A 23,058-nucleotide genomic window follows, 5' to 3' on the forward strand; every position below is an offset into this window, starting at 1 on the left:
GGCTTCTCAATCAGCCCCCATTTCAGCCACATTCAGAGAGTTCGGTTTGGTCACATGCTCATTCAGTCCCAATCCAGCTGGATTTGGTGAGCTCATATTAGAACAGGTACACTGTCTCAGTGGGTGGACCAACCCCTCACTGTCCAAACTTCCTTGCTCATCTTCTCCCTTTTTCTGCTCTTCAATTGGAGCTTGGGAGCTCAGTCTGTTGCTCTGATGGGGGACTTTGTCTCTATCTCCATCTGTCGCAGGACCAAGATTCTATGGTGATATTCGAGATAATCATCAGTGTGTTAGTGGGCAAGGCCAATTCAGGCAACCTCTACACTGCTGCCCAAGGACCTAGCTGGGGACATCCCTGTGGACACCTGGGATCCCCTCTAGAGCCAAGTCCCTTGACAACCCTAAAATGACTCCCTTAATGTAGATAACTTCTTCCCTGCTCCTATATCCACCCTTCCTACATCTCCACCCTCCCACTCCCCCAAGCTCTCTCCAATCATTCCCCTATCCCTTCTCTTTCCCCCTCTCCCCTTCTCCCACCCCCCCATGCTCCCAAACTTTTGCCCAGAAATCTTGTTTGCTTCTAATTTCCAAGAGGATCTATGTATGTTTTTCTTTGGGTTCACCCTGGTATTTGGCTACTCTAGGTTTAATGTCCTTTGTTTATGGCTAGAACCCACTAATGAGTGAGTACATACCGTATTCATCTTTTTGGGTCTGGGTTATCTCATTCAGGATGTTTCTATTTCCATGCAAAATTCAAAATGTCATTATTATTATTATTTTTTTACCACTGAGTAGTACTCTATTGTGTATAATTTCTTTATTCATTCTTCCATTGAGGGGCATCTAGGTTGTTTACAGGATCTGGCTATTACAAATAGTGCAGCTATGAACATAGTTGAACAAATGCTTTTGTAGTATGATAGGGCATCTCTTGGGTATATTCCCAAGAGTGGAATTGCTGGGTCCTGAGGGAGGTTGACTCCCAGTTTCCTGAGGAACCGCCACAATGATTTCCACAGTGGCTGCACAAGTTTGCATACCCACCAACAATGGATGAGTGTTCCCCTTACTCCACATCCTCTGCAGCATAGGCTATCATTGGTGTTTTTGAGTTTAGCTATTCTGACAGGTGTAAGATGGTATCTCAAAGTTGTTTTGATTTGCATTTCAAATAATACATAGCCACAAATCTAGCCTTACAGAAATAGAAGGAAAATCACAACCCAAAGAATCCCAACAATGCCCACAATAACTCAGACATCTAGCGTCCCTTCACCAGCACAACTCAAAGAAAGAAAACACACAAACTCTACTACCAAAAAAAAACTCAAAAAACAAACAAACAACAACAACAACAACAACAACAACAACAACAAAAAAGCAACCGGAGTCAAGAACCACTGGTCATTAATATCACTTAATATCAATGGTCTCAATTCACTTATGAAAAGGTACAGACTAATTGGATGCGAAAACAGGATCCAACATTCTGCTGTTTACAAGAAACACACCTCAACCACAAAGACAGACATCTACTCAGAGTAAAGCGTTAGAAAAAGGTTTTACAATCAAATGGAACTAAGAAATAGGTGGGTGTGACCATACTAATTTCTAACAAAATTGACTTCAAACTAAAATCAATCAGAAGAGATGGAGATGGACATTTTATACTCATAACAGAAACAATTCTTCAGGATGAAGTTTCAATCCTGAATATCTATGCACCTAATATAAAAGTACCCAACTCAAGGCACACATCAAACCACACACACTAATAGTAGGAGACTTCAACACTCCTCTCTCACCAATGGACAGGTCAATCAGACAGAAACCTAACAGAGAAATAAGAGAATTAATGCAGGTAATAAATCAAATGGACTTAAGAGACATCTATAGAACATTCTACCCAAATAGGAAAGAATATATCTTCTTCTCTGCAGCTCATGGAACCTTCTCGAAAATTGACCACATACTCGGTAACAAAACAAACTTCCACAGATACAAAAGAGTATTAATAACCACCTGTGTCTTCATGGAAACATAGAACCCCGGGTTTCATCCGAGTACTGCAGAAACTGGGTGTGTGTTGTGTCTCATGCCTGTCATTTTAGCATTTGAGAGTTGGAAATAGAATGATCAGGAGTTCAGGCTCATCCTCACCTACAAAACTGTTCAAGGTCAGCCTGCATCGCATGCAACCCTACCCTAAAGAAGACTGTAAACAAGTAGAAAGAGACTGCCTTGTTTCCTTTTTAAAGCAGTGGCCTCACAATAAAGGAATAATAATTGCATTTGAAAATAGTTCAGGGAGCTGGGTTGCGGTGGCACACTCCTTTAATCCCAACACTTGGGAGACAAAGACTGGCAAATTTCTGAGTTCAAGGCCAACCTGATCTACAGAGTGAGTTCCAGGACAGCCAGGGCTACAGAGAGAAACCCTGTCTTGAAAAACCAAAATTAGTAGTAGTAGTAGTAGTAGTAGTAATTGCTATTATTTGGGGATATGGACAGACAGCTCTCCAAATCCAAACACATACACAGTTAATACACACATGACAAAATGCTCAAACATAACTAGGCATTCTAAATATAAGTCAGAGTCTCTAACTGGAGGCTAGGAACGCAGCACAGGTGGAAGAGAACTGGTCCAGGATGCACGGAACCACAGCATGGTGGCTGTGATGGTTTGAATGAGAATTGCCCCCATGGGCTTATGTATTTGGATGATTGGTTACCAGGAAGTGACATTATTTGAAAGAATAGGAGGTAAGATCTTGTTGGAAGAAGTGTGTCACTGGGAGTGGGCTTTGAGGTTTTCTGAAGCCCAAGCCAGGCCCAGTGACTCTCTCTCCCTGCTGCCTGTGGATCCAGATGTAGAATTCTGAGCTCCTTCTCCAGCAGCATATCTTCCTGGATGCCACCATGCTTCCTGATATAATGGCAATGGACTAAAACATTGATACTGTAAGCAAGCCTAAACTTGCTTTCCTTTGTAAGAGTTGTTGTGGTCATGGTGTCTCTTCACAGCAATAGAACACTGGCTAAGAGAGTGGCCCATGCTTGTAATCCCAGTATGTGGAAGATGGATGCAGGAAGATCAGAAGCTCAAAGTCATCCATGACTGTAGGGCCCGGTCTACTTTTGCTCCCTGGGGTGCATCTTGAGGACAGTTCTGGTCAGCCAGCTATAGCATTCCTGCTAGTTCTGTGCTCCCTCTGCCATAGCCTGGTGATTTAGCTGTAGGGCATTGTTTCACCTTTGGTATGGTAATTTCCCACCTGCCCGGGAGGAAATCCTATGCAGCAGCCAGATCCCCCCCCATGCCTGGGAGGAAATTCCTATGCACCAGCCAGATTCCCCCCTACCTGGGAGATAATCCTTTTGCAGCAGCCTAGGTATATTAGTTTGGCAAAAAGCTAAATAAAATGACATTCGGCTGATTTCTTTTCGAATGACCATGGTCTCTTGTGCGTTCCTTTCAATCTCCAGGCCTTTGCCCAAACTCGCATAAGGTACAGTTGCGCGCGAACTGTACCGAGAGGATAACACAGAATCGGGTGTTACACATGACTACATAGTGAGTTCAAGGGCAGACTGAGAATCATAATTACATGCATAATTACATAAATAAAATCATGACCTTTATGTTGGTCCCAGGAAAGCATATAGAATGGACATCATCGTGTTAGGTGATGTAAGCAAGTAAGTATGAAATGTTTTCTGCTGTATGCAGAGTAGAAAAAGTTACTGCTAAGGAGTTTGTAATCCCTGAGAAAAGACCATAGACTCAATCCAATTATAATTAAAAAATATATTTGTTACTGCCAGGATAACAGGACCACAATCTCTGAGCCAAATTTGAGATAGCCGTGAGAAAAGGGGTGAGGGGAGGATATTTTTTATACTAAGCTATGCATTTTTATTCATTTTACATACCAACCACAGTTTCCCTCCCTTTCCTTCTCCTGCCCCCGCACCTTCCTCCCATCCCTTCTGCACTCCTCAGAAAAGGTAAGGTCTCCCATGGGGGCTCTACAAAGCCTAGCATATCCAGGTAAGGCAGGAACAAGCCCTTCTGCCCTGTATGAGCAAGGTATCCCACCATAGGGAATGGACTCCAAAAAGCCAGTTCATGCACCAGGGATAAATCCTGGTCCCACTGCCAGTGGTCCCACAAAAAAACCCAACCATATAACTGTCATCTGCATTCAAAGGACCTAGTTCGGTACTGATGGAGGAGGGTTAACTGTCTATGTGTTACTTTCATTGGTTAATAAAGAAACTGCCTTGGCTTTTGATAGGACAGCAGCTTAGATAGGTGGAGTAGACAGAACACAATGCTGGGAGGAAGAAGGCAATGAGGCAGTCGCCATGACTCTCCTCTCTGAGACAGCTGCAGGTTAGAATCCTCCTGGTAAGCCACCACCTCCGTTGCTACACAGATTATTAGAAATGGGTTAGATCAATATGTAAGAGTTAGCTAATAAGAGGCTACAGATAATGGGCCAAGCAGTGTTTAAAAGAATACAGTTTCTGTGTAATTATTTCGGCGTAAGCTAGCCGGGATCCGAGTGGGAACGCAGCCCACCTTTCTGCCGCTCCTCACCATTACATGATACCATGTAGGCTCCCCAGCTGTTGATCCAGAGTCCGTGAGCTTCCACTAGATCAGGTCAGCTGTCTCTGTGTGTTACCCTGTCATGTCCTTGACCCCACCTTGCTCATATGATCCCTCCTCCCTTTCTCCTGCTGGATTCCAGGAGTTTGGCCCAGTGTTTGGCTGTGGATCTCTGCATCTGCTTCCATCAGTTACTGGATGAAGTAACTGTTACTATGTCATCATAAGTTACTATGATGACAATTAGGGCAGTCATCAATCTTATTACATGAGAAGTCTGGTTCAGGAACCTTCTCCACTATTGATAGGAGTTTTATCTGGAATAATCCTTGTGGATTACTGTGAATTTCCCTAGCACCAAGTTTCTCCCTAACCTCATAATAGTTCCCTCTATCAAGATATCTCTTTTATTGTTCTCCCTCTCCATCCTTCTCCCAGCTTGACCATCCCACAATCCCTCCCCTTTACTCCTCACCCCAGTTAACCCAGGAGATTTCATCCATTTCCCCCCCCCTCCAGATCCAGGCATATCCCTCTTAGTGTCCTCCTTGCTACCTAGATTCTCAGTTGTGGATTATAGCCTGGCTATCCTCTGCCCTACATCTAATATCCACTTATGAGTGAGTACATACTATGGTTGTCTTTCTGGGTCTGTGTTACCTCACTCAGGATGATTTTTTTTCTAGTTCCATCCATTTGCCTGCAAATTTCATGAGTCATTTTTTTTTAACACTGAGTAATACTCCATTGTGTAAATGTACCACATTTTCTTTATCCATTCTTCAGTTGAGGGGTATCTAGGTTTCTTCCAGGTTCTGGCTATTACAAATAATGCTGCTATGAACATAGTTGAGCAAGTTTCCTTGTGGAATGATGGAGCATCCTTTGGGTATATATCTAAGAGTGGTATTGCTGGGTCTTAAAGTAGATTAAGTCCCAGTTTTCCGAGAAACTGCCATACTTATTTCCAAAGGGGCTGTACAAGTTTGTACTCCCACCAGCAATGAAGGAGTGTTTCCCTTACTCTACATCCTCTCCACGATAAGCTGTCATCATGGTTTTGATCTTAGCCATTCTGACAGTTGTAAGATGGTATCTCAGAGTATCTATGGTATCTATTCTGCATTTGAGGTGAGGATTTCTAAAGGTGAAAACCACTAGAAGACCATCAATATCTATGTAAGCAATCAAAGACAGGTCTGTGCTGCCAAGTTAAGTGGTGAAGGCAACTCAGAACAATCTTTGGGAACCTTTTTAAGCAGGTCACAGAAACCAAAAAAAGTAGTCATATCATAACAAATAGATGGCCACGACTGTAGACTTTTGGGCGAGGGTCACTGAGTCAGGGTTTCTTGGAACTTATCTTCCAGGGACAGGAATCAGGAACAAATACTAGTGGGTACCAAGATCAATGCTTGGCATAAAATGGGGTTCCTTTAGCCATAGCAGCACAAGAACTGAAGTAAAAGAGCGACAGCTAGGGATAGTGGGGGAAGGGGTTGGTGGAGGGGGACTGAGCTGTAAGAGAGAGCAGAGGAGGATAAATATCAAGTCACAGGCTAGGTATGCATGGAAATGTCAACATGACCCTCAAAATGAACATATGCCAACAGTAACTTAAAACCACAATCAAATACCACTCTATGCCCATTTCAAGAATAACTTTTAAAAATGGGAAGTGGCTTAAGGGGACAGAGGAACTGGGACTCAGGGGCACTGCTGCTGCGAATGCAATGTGATGCAGCTGCCACAGAAAGCTCCACAGAACCCCAAACAACCACAGATACAGGAGCATCTGATCCAGTGGCTCCACCTCTGACTATGTGTCCTCACGGGTGAAACCGGGTTCTTCATGAAGCTTCCAAGATCTGTAGCCACGTCATTGTTGATCATTGCAGGTCATAGCAGGGAGCAGCTGGGTACCAGTACAGAGTTATGTATGTCCAAGGCACACACAAGGGAACGTTACTCATCTTATGCTACAAGACTTGACTATATTGTTAAAAGAAGCCAGCAGTCAAATGGGAGAGGAATGGTGTGTGTTCACTCAAAGGAGGAGACTGGGAGAGTCACGGATAAGGAAGCTAGCAAGTCACTTTGCTATATATTTTCTTTATAACACACTTTTAAATTTAAAAAGTATGCAAAGGTCTAAGCCAGATGGAGTACCAGCACCAAAAGGGAAAAGTGGACACTAGTCCCATCTCTAACCCTGAAGTTATCTCCAATTGATAACCGCTCACAAAGGAAAAACATCAGTTTTCCCCAAGTGAGACTCACTGAGGACACAAATACACTTAAAGTCTAGTCCTGTGCCCTACAATAGATAACCAACCCAACACTAACTTGATAATATATTATCAAGTTAATAATAACTTGATATTTATTTTATAATATCAATTATATTTGGAGGGCTTTGTTTTGTTTTAGCTTTTTACCTTACTGGTCTTTTGGTTTTTATTTTGTTTATGTGAATTTTCTGTGTGTGCCACTGTTGTGTCTCTGCATCTCTGTGTTTCCTGTGCTTTTTCTTCATTTTGTTTCATTTTTAAAAATTTTTTATTTTCAGTTCTTCTTGGTCCTGATGTGATTTCAGCTTTCCTTTTCTAATAAAGAAAAATGATATGACTGACAAGGAAAATTTTAATCAGCAAACATCTGTGAATTTTAGGACTTGTGTGAGCTCTTGGGGTTCCTGAGGAGTTTTATTGACAGTTCTTTGGATTGCTCCTTAGTTATCAAATAGTGAGACTTTTCTGAGATTGTTCAGCTATGGTAGAATTTATTTTGGGACCCTAATCCTGTAGTTCTTAGTTAATATTGGCATCCTCAAAATCAGTGGTTCTCAACCTGAGGGTCGAATGACCCGTTCACAGATGTCACATATCAGATGTCCTGAATATCAGATATTTACAAGTCGTAACATCAGTTTGCCAAGTTTTCTCTTTTAAAATGGATATAGTATTTCAGAACACATACATAAGTCTTTTTTTAAAAAGAATTTTGGAGATATTTATTGACCTGCAAATTTCTTTTTTTTAATTATTATTAAAAATTTTCACCTCCTCCCATCCTCCCATTTCCCTCCTACTTCCCCCACTTCCCCTCCCCCTCACTCTCCATTGCTAAGAGAAGTCAGGGTGTCCTGCCCTGTGGAAAGATCAAGGCCCCCCCTCCATCCAGGTCTAGGAAGGTGTGCATCTAAACAGACAGGCTCCCAAAAAGCCAGTACATGCAGTAGAATCAAAATCTGGTGTCATTATCATTGGTTTCTCAGTCAGCCCTCACTGTCAGGCACATTCAGACAGTCCGATTTGATCACATGCTCTTTCAGTCCCATTCCAGCTGGCCTTGGTGAGTTCCCATTAGATCAGTCCCACGGTCTCCATGGGTGGGCGCACCCTTTGCAGTCCTGACTTCCTTGCTCATGTTCTCGCTCCTTCTGCTCTTCATCTGGGCCTTGGGAGCTCAGTCCAGTGCTCCAATGTGGGTCTCTGTCTCTATCTCCGTCCATTGCCAGATGAAGGTTCTTTATCAATGGCTTCTCAATCAGCCCCCATTTCAGCCACATTCAGAGAGTTCGGTTTGGTCACATGCTCATTCAGTCCCAATCCAGCTGGATTTGGTGAGCTCATATTAGAACAGGTACACTGTCTCAGTGGGTGGACCAACCCCTCACTGTCCAAACTTCCTTGCTCATCTTCTCCCTTTTTCTGCTCTTCAATTGGAGCTTGGGAGCTCAGTCTGTTGCTCTGATGGGGGACTTTGTCTCTATCTCCATCTGTCGCAGGACCAAGATTCTATGGTGATATTCGAGATAATCATCAGTGTGTTAGTGGGCAAGGCCAATTCAGGCAACCTCTACACTGCTGCCCAAGGACCTAGCTGGGGACATCCCTGTGGACACCTGGGATCCCCTCTAGAGCCAAGTCCCTTGACAACCCTAAAATGACTCCCTTAATGTAGATAACTTCTTCCCTGCTCCTATATCCACCCTTCCTACATCTCCACCCTCCCACTCCCCCAAGCTCTCTCCAATCATTCCCCTATCCCTTCTCTTTCCCCCTCTCCCCTTCTCCCACCCCCCCATGCTCCCAAACTTTTGCCCAGAAATCTTGTTTGCTTCTAATTTCCAAGAGGATCTATGTATGTTTTTCTTTGGGTTCACCCTGGTATTTGGCTACTCTAGGTTTAATGTCCTTTGTTTATGGCTAGAACCCACTAATGAGTGAGTACATACCGTATTCATCTTTTTGGGTCTGGGTTATCTCATTCAGGATGTTTCTATTTCCATGCAAAATTCAAAATGTCATTATTATTATTATTTTTTTACCACTGAGTAGTACTCTATTGTGTATAATTTCTTTATTCATTCTTCCATTGAGGGGCATCTAGGTTGTTTACAGGATCTGGCTATTACAAATAGTGCAGCTATGAACATAGTTGAACAAATGCTTTTGTAGTATGATAGGGCATCTCTTGGGTATATTCCCAAGAGTGGAATTGCTGGGTCCTGAGGGAGGTTGACTCCCAGTTTCCTGAGGAACCGCCACAATGATTTCCACAGTGGCTGCACAAGTTTGCATACCCACCAACAATGGATGAGTGTTCCCCTTACTCCACATCCTCTGCAGCATAGGCTATCATTGGTGTTTTTGAGTTTAGCTATTCTGACAGGTGTAAGATGGTATCTCAAAGTTGTTTTGATTTGCATTTCAAATAATACATAGCCACAAATCTAGCCTTACAGAAATAGAAGGAAAATCACAACCCAAAGAATCCCAACAATGCCCACAATAACTCAGACATCTAGCGTCCCTTCACCAGCACAACTCAAAGAAAGAAAACACACAAACTCTACTACCAAAAAAAAACTCAAAAAACAAACAAACAACAACAACAACAACAACAACAACAACAACAAAAAAGCAACCGGAGTCAAGAACCACTGGTCATTAATATCACTTAATATCAATGGTCTCAATTCACTTATGAAAAGGTACAGACTAATTGGATGCGAAAACAGGATCCAACATTCTGCTGTTTACAAGAAACACACCTCAACCACAAAGACAGACATCTACTCAGAGTAAAGCGTTAGAAAAAGGTTTTACAATCAAATGGAACTAAGAAATAGGTGGGTGTGACCATACTAATTTCTAACAAAATTGACTTCAAACTAAAATCAATCAGAAGAGATGGAGATGGACATTTTATACTCATAACAGAAACAATTCTTCAGGATGAAGTTTCAATCCTGAATATCTATGCACCTAATATAAAAGTACCCAACTCAAGGCACACATCAAACCACACACACTAATAGTAGGAGACTTCAACACTCCTCTCTCACCAATGGACAGGTCAATCAGACAGAAACCTAACAGAGAAATAAGAGAATTAATGCAGGTAATAAATCAAATGGACTTAAGAGACATCTATAGAACATTCTACCCAAATAGGAAAGAATATATCTTCTTCTCTGCAGCTCATGGAACCTTCTCGAAAATTGACCACATACTCGGTAACAAAACAAACTTCCACAGATACAAAAGAGTATTAATAACCACCTGTGTCTTATCAGATCACTATGGAATAAAGTTAGAATTTAACAATAATTTTACCCCCAGAAATCCTACAAACTCATGGAAGCTGAACAGTCAACTACTGAACCACCCCTAGGTCAGGAAAGAAATAAAGAAAGAAATTAAAATCTTCCTTGAAGTCAACAAAAATAAAGACACAACATACTCAAACCTATGGGACACAATGAAAGCAGTGCTAAGAGGAAAGTTCATAGCACTAAGTGCCCATTTAAAGAAAACGGAGAAAGCACACATCGGAGACTTAACAGCACACTTGAAAGCCCTAGAAAAAAAAGAAGCTGATTCACCCAGGAGGAGTAGAAGACTGGAAATAATCAAACTGAGGGCTGAAATCAACAAAATAGAAACACAGAAAACAATCCAAAGAATCAATGAAACAAAGAACTGGTTCTTTGAGAAAGTCAACAAGATTGACAAACCTTTATCCAAACTAATCAAAAGGCAGAGAGAGAACATGCAAATTAACAAGATCAGAAATGAAAAGGGGGACATAACAACAGAAACTGAAGCAATTCAGATAATCATTAGGTCTTACTACAAAAGCTTATATGCCACAAAGTTGGAAAATGTAAAAGAAATGGACTTGTTTTTAGATAAGTACCATTAACCAAAATTAAATCAAGACCATGTGAACAATTTAAATAGACCTATTAGTTGTGAGGAAATAGAAGCTGTCATAAAAAACCTCCCAACCAAAAAAAGCCCAGGACCTGATGGTTTTAATGCAGAATTTTATCAGAACTTCCAAGAAGAGCTGATACCTATACTCCTTAATGTGTTTCACATAATAGAATCAGAAGATCATTGCCAAACTCTTCTTATGAAGCTACAGTCACCCTGATTCCAAAACCACACAAAGACCCAATAAAGAAAGGGAATTACAGACCAATCTCACTCATGAACATCGATGCAAAAATTCTCAATAAAATTCTGGCAAACCGAATCCAAGAACACATTAGAAAAATTATCCACTACAATTAAGTAGTAGGCTTCATCCCAGAGATGCAGGGCTGGTTCAACATACAAAAAAATCAATGAATGTAATACATCATATAAATAAACTGAAGGAAAAAAAACCATATGATCATTTCATTGGATGCTGAAAAAGCATTTGACAAAATTCAACACCCCTTTATGATAAAGGTCTTGGAGAGATTAGGGATACAAGGTTCATTCCTAAATATAATAAAAGCAATATACAGCAAGCCGACAGCTAACATTAAATTAAATGGAGAGAAACTCAAAGCCATCGCACTAGGCTTTCCACTTTCTTCATACCTCTTCAATATAGTGCTTGAAGTTCTAGTAATAGCAATAAGACAGCATAAGGAGATCAAGGGGATTCGAACTGGAAAGGAAGAAGTCAAACTTTCGTTATTTGCAGATGTACATAAGAGACCCCAAAAACTCTACCAAAGAACTCCTACAGCTGATAAGCACCTTTAGTAATGTGGCAGGATACAAGATCAACTCCAAAAAATCAGTTGCCCTCCTATACAAAAAGAACATAGAAGCAGAGAGGGAAATCAGAGAAATATCACCTTTCACCATAGCCAAAAATAGCATAAAGTACCTTGGGGTAACTCTAACCAAGGACGTGAAAGAACTATTTGACAAGAACTTTAAGTCTTTGAAGAGTCATTTTTAAGTCATTGAAGAGGATATCAGAAAATGGAAGGATCTCCCATGCTCTTGGATTGGGACGATCAACATTGTAAAAATGGCAATTCTACCAAAAGCAATCTATAGATTCAATTCAATCCCCATCAAAATCCCAACAAAAATTTTCACAGACTTTGAGAGAACAATAATAAAGTTTATATGGCAAAACAAAAAACCCAGGATAGCCAAAACAATCCTATACAATAAAAGTACTCCCGGAGGCATTACCATCCCCGACTTCAAACTCTATTACAGAGCTACAGTAATGAAAACTGCTTGGTATTGGCACAAAAACAGAGATGTTGACCAATGGAATCGAATCAAAGACCCAGATCTTAATCCACAAACCTATGAACACCTGATTTTCAACAAAGGAGCTAAAACTACACAATGGAAGAAAGAAAGCATCTTTAACAAATGGTGCTGGCATAACTGGATGTCAACCTTCAGAGGAATGAAAATAGATCCATATCTATCACCATGCACAAAACTCAAGTCCAAATGGATTAAAGACCTCAATATTAATCTGACCACATTGAACCTGATAGAAGAGAAAGTGGAAAGTAGTCTACAAGACATGGGCACAGGAGACCACTTCCTAAGTAGAACCCTAGTAGCACAGACAATAAGAGCAACAATGAATAAATGGGACCTCCTGAAACTGGGAAGCTTCTGTAAAGCAAAGGACACTGTCAGTAAGAAAAAAAGGCAACCTACTGATTGGGAGAAGATCTTCACCAACCCCTCATCAGACAAAGATCTGATCTCCAAAATATAGAAAGAACTCAAGAAACTAGACATTAAAATTCTAATTAACCCAATTTAAAAAATGGGATATTGAACTGAACAGAGAATTCCCAACGGAAGAAGTTCGAATGGCCAAAAGACACTAAAGGTCATGTTCAACCTCCTTAGTGATCAGGGAAATGCAAATCAAAACAACTTTGAGATACCATCTTATATCTGTCAGAATGGCTAAAATAAAAAACACCAATGATAGCCTTTGCTGGAGAGGATGTGGAGTAAGGGGAACACTAAGCCATTGCTGGTGGGAATGCAACCTTGTGCTACCACTTCGGAAATCAGTGTGGCGGTTTCTCAGGAAATTCGGGATCAACATACCCCAGGATCCAGCAATACTACTCTTGGGAATATACCCAAGAGATGCCCAATCATAGTACAAAAGCATTTGTTCAACTATGTTCATAGGAGCATTATTTGTAATAGCCAGAATCTGGAAACAATCTAGATGCCCCTCAATGGAAGAATGGATAAAGTGTGGAATATATACACATTAGAGTACTACTCAGCGATAAAAAACAATAACATCTTGAAATTTGCATGCAAATGGATGGAAATAGAAAACACTATCCTGAATGAGATAACCCAGACCCAAAAAGATGAATATGGTATGGACTCACTCATACGTGGATTCTCGCCATAATTAAAGGACATTGAGCCTATAATTCGTGATCATAGAGAAGCTAAATAAAAAGGTGAACCCCCCCAAAAACATATAGTTATCCTCCTGGATATTGAAGTAGACAAGATTGCCAGGCAAAAATTTGGAGCTTGGGGGTGGGGTGGAGGTAAGGGTAGATGGGGAGAGAGAAGTGAGAAGGGGAGAATGGGGAGAGCTTGGGGAAATGGGACGCTTGGGAAGGAGGAAGGGTGGATATGGGAGCAGGGAAGTATATGTCTTAATTAAGGGAGCCATTTTAGTGTTGCCAAGAGACTTGACTCTAGAGCGGTTCCCAGGTGTCCAAGGAGATGTCTCCAGTTTGTTCCTTGGGCAGCTGAGGAGAGGGTGCCTGAACTGGCCCTATCCTATAGCCACACTGATGAATATCTTGCATATCACCACAGAACCTTAATCTGGTGATGGATGGAGATAGAGACAGAGATCCACACTGGAGCACTGAACTGAGCTCCCAAGGTCCAAATGAGGAGCAGAAGGAGGGAGAGCATGAGCAAGGAAGTCAGGACAGCAAGGGGTGCGCCCACCCACTGAGATGATGGGGCTGATCTAATGGGAGCTCACCAAGGCCAGCTTGACTGGGACTGATGGAGCATGTGATCAAACCAGACTCTCTGAATATGGCTGACAAGGGGGGCTGACTGAGAAGCCAAGGACAATGGCACTGGGTTTTGATTCTACTTCATGGACTGGCTTTGTGGGAGCCTAGTCTGTTTGGATGCCCACCATCCTAGACCTGGATGGAGGGGGGAGGACTTTGGACTTTCCACAGTGCAGGGAACCCTGACTGCTCTCTTTGGACTGGAGAGGGATGGGGAGGGAATATGGGGGATGGGAAGGGAAATGGGAGGTTGTGGAAATTTTTAATAAAAAAAAATTAAAAAAAAGAAATTAAAAAAAAGAAAAAAAATTTGAGTATATTTCAGCTTTCCTGCTTCTGATGGCTGTGGTCACTGATCTCTGTAATTATGCTCTTCTCATCACACTCTCACATTTTCACTCCTATCTCAGAACCTTACTCAGAAACTAAGAGTCTGACAGCCTTCTCTTGCCCTTCTGTGCTATAATGCCAAACTGGCAAGATCAGAGACAAAGGTACAAATAGTATATTAAATGTGTTAGTTTCTGACACATTTAAACTCTAAATTAAGGACAAAATATGTTCTACTCATTTAAAGTACCACTCTGGGTTTTAGGCTTCTAAAAATGCTTGTCAATATATTTTTTCCAACAAAATAAAAATATACACAAACACATTTTTGTCTGTAAGAATAATGAGCTTAAATCTTTAACTCATGTGACCAACTATTAGATGATGTTTTCCTATAAGATAATCACAGGCTCAAAAAAGTATGAAGGAGAAATACTAAAGATGATCCTATGAGAGAAAATGAAAGAATGGTTAGAAAAGGAAAGCTACCAATGATGCAAATAGAGAAAAAGAAACCAACAACACAAAAGCACCACTAACTACACTTACTTAAGAAAACAAGTTGTTTTTCAAACAACTTCGGTTAAGGGAAAATTGTTTTTCAAAAATGTATGTATCTAGTAAAAGTTTAATGGGCTACAGAGCTTCCAGATAAAAATGGATAAATCTAGTTATATTCAAATTCCAGGTTAGCAACAGGGTTTTCTGTTTGTTATTTAAATCATAAATATGTCCAACTGCTTAAAATAATATTTTTTATTTACTAAGTCAAGCAACAATAGTTATATGATGAGGATTACAACTTCAATTCCCTCAGTTTTCACAGTTGAAAAATGCAAGGCTCAGACTATGATCTCTTCTGGTTCTAAAATTAGGTTTGTAACCTTCTATAGTTCTGAAGTTCACTGGCTTTAAAATTCCTAAAATCCTAACATTGGTTTAACAATCAAACATATCTCACAACAACATCCAGACACACTAATAGGTTTCAGTATTCCTTCTGACACTTTCTGGCATTCTTGCTTTCTTACCACTAGTTGATCACTCAGAAATATTTTTCTTCCAAATATATAGGGATAATTTCTAAATTCTTTTTCTCTCCAGCTAATCATGGAATTCATAAAAAGTTACAAACTTCTTCTAACATCAAATTAACTAATCTGAAAAAAATAAAATCAGACCACAGGGCCTGCATTACATTCCTGTATTATAAGTACCAGAAATCTACAATGTCAGAAGACATAACAGAAATGAAGCAATTCAACAACTAGATAGAATGGTGTGTATGTATGGAAGCTTTGCACACATGATTCAATTACATTCAAAGGAAACAAGACCAGCACATTGTGCCCAAATGCTAAGTCAGTATTAATGATATCAATACTTAATGATATCATCCACTGGCAATTGGGGACTTGAAACAAAAAGGCACCCAAAATAAAGCCCATGTAGTTTGATTTCTTCTAATCCCTCCAATGGTTACTCAATCAATATTTTTCCTTTCAGTGGCACATGGCAAGAGTGTGGAGGTCAGAGGACAATCTTTAGTGTTGGTGCTACCTTCTGGGTTGTTTGAAACAGAGTCTCTCATTTTTGTTACTGTACACATTAATTTTCTCTAATTCCTGCCATGGTTACCCAGTCATATAACAAAACTTCTGCTTCAGTTTCCAAGGCTATCTGGCTCATGAGCTTCAGTGGCTTCTCCTGTTTCCACCTCCCATCGTTCTGCTGGAGCACTGAGTTTATAGATACATACTGGTACGCCCGCTCTCTCAGTTATCTCCCTAGAGCTTTAATCTATTTTAAGGATTTAAGTGGAAGTTAGTCCTTATCTTTAGAATACATTTTTTAACCTTCAAAAGAGTCACCCCTATGACAAAAATCAAGTTTTGTATAATTCCCCAAGAACCTAACTGAAAAGATACAAATACCTATAATACCCAGAAAATGCTGCCTTTATGTTCTGCAGATGTCCTCTTCTTGGTGGGTCACCCCTCAAGCTCTCAGCCTGCAACTGTTCTCTCTTATCTCCTGGAGAGCACTGATCAGCACTGCTGCTCCAGGTTTCCAATGGCTTTTGATCTGAATGCTTTCGGTCTCCTCCTTGCCTACCACACAGGCTCCAGGAAGTCAAATTTTCTTCACTGTTCTCTATGGATTTTTGAAAATCACAATGCAAAGAAGCCTGAACCACTAATGTAGAAGATGAAGTAGACGGTTCAAAATTTCTCCTCTTGTTGTAAAGTGACAGTTCATCCTCATCAGAGGGTCTTAAGAATTTAGGTCTCAAATTTCCAGAAGATTCTTGCCTTTGTCTTAGGGCAGATTCTCTTATACAAGTTTCCAAAGATCCAGATCGGTTCGTTGTGTCAGGGAAACTAAACTCACAGTCGCCAATGCTCTTCTTTGCAACTTCTGTAGCAAAATGTCTGTCTTTTGAGTCCTTCTTACATTTCACTAAGTTTGAAATGCTACTTGCTTGACTACACTGCGTACTATCTGAATATGCAGGCTTTCTCCACTGTTCCCGTCCATAATCTTCTCTTTTGCATGCAATTTTTTCAGCTTCTTCTAATTTTGAATGAAATATTTCCATTGACTATAAAAGAGAATAACATATCTACAATTAAGAAAAGTTCAGTGTCTTGTCTCCCACATACCACTGTGTTATAATGCATTATATGCATTTACATAATGCATGTAAATGGTACAATAGTACCAAAGTAGACAGAACCATAAAAATCACCACACACCAATAATACTTTAGAAAGCATAAGTAGATAAAGAAAAATAATCAAATCAAATTAAAAGATTTCAAAATGGGATGCACTGAGAACAAATGTTCTACAGAATAGAGTATCATACAGACACCACAGATACAACTTATAAAAATTCCTAAAATGATGGGGGAAAGTTTGGGTACACCGAATGAAATAAATTCTCAAAAATCAAACTGACTGCCAGTCTGAGCCCAAGGACCCAGGCTGGCCTTCTTCTTATTTGCTGGGAAGGCCCCATCTGAGCACATCTGCATCAGGCAGGCTTGTCTGTCCTCCCACCAGTTGGGGCTCAGGATACCCTAGTAGAGCTCTGGTGATAATCCAGTGAGGATGGTGTACTATAAATCGGAGGGCTTGAACCAGACCAAGGACTTATTGCAATGAGCAGTTGCCAGTAAAGCTGATGGGACAAAGGTGTATTCTGCATGTCACACGATAGCCTCCAATGCCACCAGGACAGATGAAAAGATGATAGTCAGAAGGAAAAGCAGACATTTTCCTGTTCCTGGTGTGGTTTTTGTTCTGTTTTGGTTTACTGTAGAGAGTTTTTTGTTCTTGCTTTTCTTTGCTTGCTTGCTTATTCTGTTTAGTTTTCTTTCCTTGTGGGGATGCAAAAAGGATGAGAGGGTACATGGAGGGAGGTGAACAGAATTGGGGTACTTGATGTGAAACCTCCAAAGAGTCAATAAAGAAATGTTTAAAAAGAGAGAATAGAGTAATATAAAAAGGATAAGCCACATAAAGATGGAAAACACACAGGGAGTCTGTGTGGGAATTGCAGCCCCGAGTTACATTTCCCTGCCCCCATTTGAGGTGCTTATCTGCAAAAAAAACCTAATAACTCTGCTTAAGAAAGCATAAATCCTCTGCTCCTGGATTTGGGTAAGGAAGTTTGAGTGCACGTGATCATTCCTTGATCCCTGCTGGGGTCAGCTGACAGTCCCTTCGCAGCCCCCTCCTCTTTTGGTGCCAGGGTATAAAAGTAGCCCCAGCAGAACAATGAAGAAGCTGTTCCACCTCAACCTCGTGCTCTGAGTTCATTCAACCTGGACACCCTCCACCGAGATTCTTGGTTCCAGCCCGCACTGGCGCGGTAAGTCTGGATCCTGGGGGAAAATATCAAATTGACCAGGAAATTTTATATAGTTTGGGAATCAATAGCAAGCAGATGCATGTTTTAAGAGGGGGGAAAAAGACATGTAGACATTTGATTCTAGAGACTCTTATAACTGTGTTTTAATCTTCCAAAGAAAAGGATGATGGAAGAAAAGCATGAAAAAAATAGAGGATTCCACATAACTGATTTTCTTAAACAGAATGGCCTTTTTAGACGTGGATAGAAAGAGAAAGACTATTACATCTAATTCTACTCAAAATAAAAATCTTTGCAAAAACTTGACAGGGAAAGGATTATGCAACTGGGAATTGATTCACAGACAAGGTATGCAATTAAAACATTACCCGAAAAGACATCATGATAGCTTAAAAAAATACATGCTAAAGTATAGGTCCACTGCAAAATGCTACAAAATATGAAACTCTGGAGTCAACAAAACATCAACAATGCTTATCTCTAAAGGTGTACTACAGAGAATCCTCTGCATTATTTAAAATTCCTTCCAATGAGAAAAATTCTACTTTAATATTAAACATACACACATTTCAAGTTTTAAACACTTGGGTTTTACATTCATTGTGTTAATCTTAAAAAGATGTAGGCTAAGTTTGCAATTTGGCTCAGAGGCTAAAGGCAATTGCTAACAAGCATCATGACTTAAATTCAATACCTGCGACCCACATATATAAGATAACAACATAATAGAAGGAGAAAAATGACTCCTTTAAACCCCACATGGGCACTGTGGCATGTGTACATCCCTGAGTACACATACAGAAATAAGTGTAAAATATTTTTAAGCAACATCCTTGCATAAGCAGAAAATTACTTAAAAGAATGAAGATAAATCTAATAATATTTGATTCAAATTGCTTCATTATTCAAAACAAAGATATTGTTTTCAAATAACTATGAAACAATACATATCTTCTTAAAGCACAAATACTTAACCCATATTTTTCAGCTACAATATCCACAAAATTTCTGTTTTCTCTTTGAGCTTGTTCTTTCATTCTTTGATAAGACTTTCTTAGCCAGCTTAATCCACCATCCTCTACTCCTGAAGCTAAATTCCAATAATAAACATCAATCGTATTTCTAAGGTGATTATTAAAAATCTTACTGTTTCTATCACTTTTAAAGTATAAAATTAAATACTTTTTTGATTAAAGTTATAATCACAATTAATATTCACCATACATTTAAATACCTACCTATACAAGCTACAAAGGCTTGTCATGATGAAAAAAGGAAGGAGAAACAAACTACCTGTAAGTAAATACCAATTTTAGAGAACAAGCATAAAATTATATATGTTAAGGTTAGTTGTTTGTTTACTGAGAGAGGGTCTTACTATGCAGCCCTGAATGGCCTGGTAGACCAGGTTGTTGGCCTTGAACTCAGAGATATCTATGCCTCTATCTCCTAAATCCTGGATTTAAAAGCAGAAGTCACCATGCTTAGCCTAAGCATTATTCTATGGAATTTTCTCTGACCTTCCGGTTAGACTTATTGTAACACATATAGGGGATTGCCCCTCCCAGAAATAAGAAATAAATGTACACAGTGAAGAAAGCAACACAATAAATAAGAAAGTTATAGAAGAAATGTCATTAAGTTAAACCTTATTTGTGATTAGCAGCTATGAACATTTGAATGCCTTCAATGTGTGTGTGTATGTTTTGTCCTATTTTCAGTTGATACAAAGAAATTTAATTGATTACTTAAATTAAAACTCTGTTCCTGATATTCCCTGTTCTAGTAAGGACAGCTTTAGATCCTGCTAGCTCTAGAGCCAAGAAATACAAGCTCTTGGAGACAAGCACAAGAATCTTCCTACCAGAACAGCCTACCAATAGCCCAACATGAAAAAAGTCAAGATCAGAGAGGGACATGGGGATCATGATCTATTCTTTTTTTTTGAAACTCTTTTTTTTAAAAAAAAATATTTATTTATTTATTATATATAAATATATAATGCTAACCACCTGATAGTGAACATATTACTGACAATATGAATTCAATTCCCAGAAGACACAAGGCAGGAGAGAACTGACTTAGGCAAGTTGTCCTTTGACATGCACACATATGTCAAAACACACACACACACATACACGAGAGAGAGAGAGAGACAGAATACAGAAGCATAAAGAAAGAACTGCTCCTCAATATTAACTTGAAACATACTTTAAAAAGAAAAGACATAAACTAGGCATAGTGGCACATGCCTTTAATCCCAACACTTGGTAGATAGCAGCAGGCTGATTTCTGTGCTTTTGAGGTCAGCCTAGTCTACATAATAAGTTCTAGACCAACCAGGGCTACAAAGAAAGACCCTTCCTAAAAACACAAATCAAGAAAACAAGTCCTATTATTACTCCAAGCACAACTGGTAATATTCACCTGTGAAAACTGTTCAATTCGCTCATTCACATCAAGTAACATCCATGTATCTTCACCTCGAATTTGCTTAAGTTCTTTGCACCTTTGTTCTTTTTTGAAATTACTTTTAGCCTACAAGGAAAGAATACAAAGGATAAGGTGACAATTGACAGATCCACATTTCATATATAAAAATAAAAATTGGTAGCACTTTCATATAAAGATTCCTAATGAATAAACGGTCTATTTTGACAATAAATTTGTTTCTACTAATATAAAAAAAGATTTTTAAAAACCTAACAACAGCTTTTCTTTGGAACTACCAACCTTCAGTAAATCATGGTACAAATCACAGACAATATCCTGCCCAGGTCTAGCCTATGTCCTCGTTTCTCCCTGTCACAAATATGACTTGGAATCACTTTAAACTTCATCATTCCTGGGGCTAGTTCTTTAGAAAGTTATGAAGCTGAATTTTTCCAGCTTTAATAGGCAATATTTGTACCCCAACACTTTGTCTCAGGAAAAAAATATAGTTATCTTCTTAAAAAGAAAGGATCAGCTGGGTGGTGGTGGTGCACACCTTTAATGGTGGCATTGTGAGTTCAAGGCCAGCCTGGTCTACTGAGCAAGTTCCAGGACAGGCTCCAAGGTTACAGTGAAGCCCTGTCAAAAAAAAAAAAAAAAAAAAAAAGCTAGGCGGTAGTGGTTCACGCCTTTAATCCCAGCACCCTGGAGGCAAATGCAGGCAGATCTCTGCTGTGAGTTCAAGGCCAGCCTGGTGGAGTTCCAAGACAGGTTCCAAAGCTACACAGAGAAACCCTGTCTCGAAAAAAAAAAAAATGAAAAATGAAAAAAAAAAAGCAAAAAAAGAAAGGATAGGGGCTGGAGAGATGGCTCAGAGGTTAAGACCACTGACTGCTCTTTCAGAGGTCCTGAGTTCAATTCCCAGCGACCACATGGTGGCTCTGATCTGGTGCCCTCATCTGGCCAGCAAGCAGACAGACAGAACACTGTATACATAATAAATAAATAAAAATCTTTAAAAAAAGGAAAGGATCATACTGCTTGTTTCTAGTCAGTGGTCAACAACAGTCAAACAATGCAAGGTTTTCTCAAGTAGTTTTTTCTGCTTAATCATCCACCTCTCAAATGTCAAAGCTGAGTTTGATCATAAAGTAGATACCTATAAAACTCATCACAGCTTACAAAGAATTTCCTACCAAAACTACTGGAAATACCAGACCAACAATAATAAAGAACATTATTAAACTATTGTGAGAACAATGAATAATCACAACGGTTTACCTGTCCAAAACTAGCTGCTCACTTATTCCCTTAAAATGTGATTTGAAGAGTCATTCTTCCTGTCTTTTCTATTTCTTTTGTACTATTTTTATATACGCTCTTTCACCTTAATCCCCCATCCCCCCCCCAAAAAAAATCGTTACCAAACATTCTGTTCTTCAACTAGGGTTGGAGGAATCACCAGTGTATTCAGAAGACCTACCTGCAAAATAGCCATTGCCATGACTCGGGTTGCGACATAACTGGTGGAGTCAGATGTAACACACTACATTAAAAACTCAGCAACCCAGGCGGCAGAAATGTCAAGAACAGATGGCGTAAAAGCTAAAGAAACTGGAAGGAAACCAATCGCATCTCTCTGCAAAGAAAACGAGCAAATGGAACCGGCCAGAGCATTTAGAAGACACTGCATTGGAAAGAGACCACAGTGAGACCAGGCGAGATATCGAAGTAACGATAGGAGTAGGTGAGCTACCTCCCAGGAGTCTCAAGTCCTACAATTCTAAAGAACTTTCTGAGATCTGTCTAAAGACAGATTCTCTGGGAGTGCTGGCCTAGCATATAGGAAGTTCTCAGTGCAAGCACTAGTTTTAAAAGGAAGAAAGTCCTGAAAAGCGGCGGTACCTGGCGTAACACTTCGGCCCTGGCAAGCCGGGTCTGTTCTTTTCGTAGCACTTTCAAATCTTCCACCGAACGCCGCCATAGTTATTACTGTCGTAAAGCGAGGACGCCGTAAGGAAACCTCTGTTTGCGACTGTCGTAATTCAGAACCCAAATCCAGATTTCATAGTAGTAGTAGTAGTCCAGGGCGTTACTATGCCAACGGAGCAGGCGCAGATTCAGAAAAAGGTTTAGTAGCGTGGAAGCCTGCTGGAGGACTGACATTTTAGGTGAACTGGATTCGCTAAACTCTGAGTTAATATCAACAGGAGTTATTAAGCATCCTGCACTATATTAACTCCTTTCTTGCCTAGACTCTTAAAAGAATTCAAACCTCAACGTTCTTTTCTGACTTCCTGTGATGGTGCATCAGGCTAAAGGGAAGCTGGTCAGAAAGTCAGGAGAACATAGGGGAAAAAAATAGAAAAAAAAAAAAGAAAGAAAAACTGCTTTTAAAATTTAGTATTTTTTTTTTGTTGAACGCTGTCTTTAAATATACTGAAAA

The 23,058-nt window shown here is 39.9% G+C and overlaps 2 protein-coding genes across 4 annotated transcripts in view; both read right to left on the reverse strand.

The window, feature by feature from the left end:
* Positions 1-7,736: 7,736 nt before the first annotated feature.
* LOC148122447 (CWF19-like protein 2) lies at positions 7,737-22,622 on the reverse strand. Of its 3 annotated transcripts, XM_087905908.1 has the most exons (5): positions 22,518-22,606; positions 22,096-22,251; positions 20,607-20,717; positions 16,247-16,905; positions 7,737-8,427 (listed from the first exon to the last, which is right to left on the reverse strand). In XM_087905908.1, the coding sequence occupies exons 2-5, from the start codon at positions 22,114-22,116 to the stop codon at positions 8,367-8,369; spliced, it is 852 nt and encodes a 283-aa protein (XP_087762034.1). In that variant the 5' UTR covers positions 22,117-22,251; positions 22,518-22,606; the 3' UTR covers positions 7,737-8,366. The 3 variants fall into 3 exon arrangements, with proteins under 3 accessions (XP_087762034.1, XP_087762036.1, XP_087762035.1); XM_087905910.1 differs by lacking the exon at positions 22,096-22,251 and having other exon boundaries at positions 22,518-22,622; XM_087905909.1 differs by lacking the exons at positions 7,737-8,427; positions 22,518-22,606 and having other exon boundaries at positions 15,045-16,905; positions 22,096-22,507.
* Positions 22,602-23,058, reverse strand: part of LOC148122448 (tRNA (carboxymethyluridine(34)-5-O)-methyltransferase ALKBH8-like) — a 44,658-nt gene continuing 44,201 nt past the window's right edge. The window contains 1 exon segment of the mRNA XM_087905959.1: positions 22,602-22,802. Within this exon segment, the coding sequence (XP_087762085.1) occupies positions 22,602-22,802 (201 nt within the window).

The sequence above is a fragment of the Myodes glareolus genome, chromosome 4 (assembly GCF_982192425.1).
Source record: "Myodes glareolus chromosome 4, mMyoGla1.1, whole genome shotgun sequence".
Taxonomy (NCBI): Eukaryota; Metazoa; Chordata; class Mammalia; order Rodentia; family Cricetidae; genus Myodes; species Myodes glareolus.

Bases quoted from the DNA above. Each gene is read 5' to 3' on its own strand.
- LOC148122447 (XM_087905908.1), bottom strand. From the start codon at position 22,116: ATGGCAATGGCTATTTTGCAG. The intron at 20,718-22,095 runs GTAGGTCTTCTG...CTTTCCTTGTAG, and splicing joins TGGCAATGGCTATTTTGCAG to GCTAAAAGTAATTTCAAAAA. The intron at 8,428-16,246 runs GTATTATAGGTA...ATATCACCATAG, and splicing joins ATAAAGGCAGCATTTTCTGG to AATCTTGGTCCTGCGACAGA.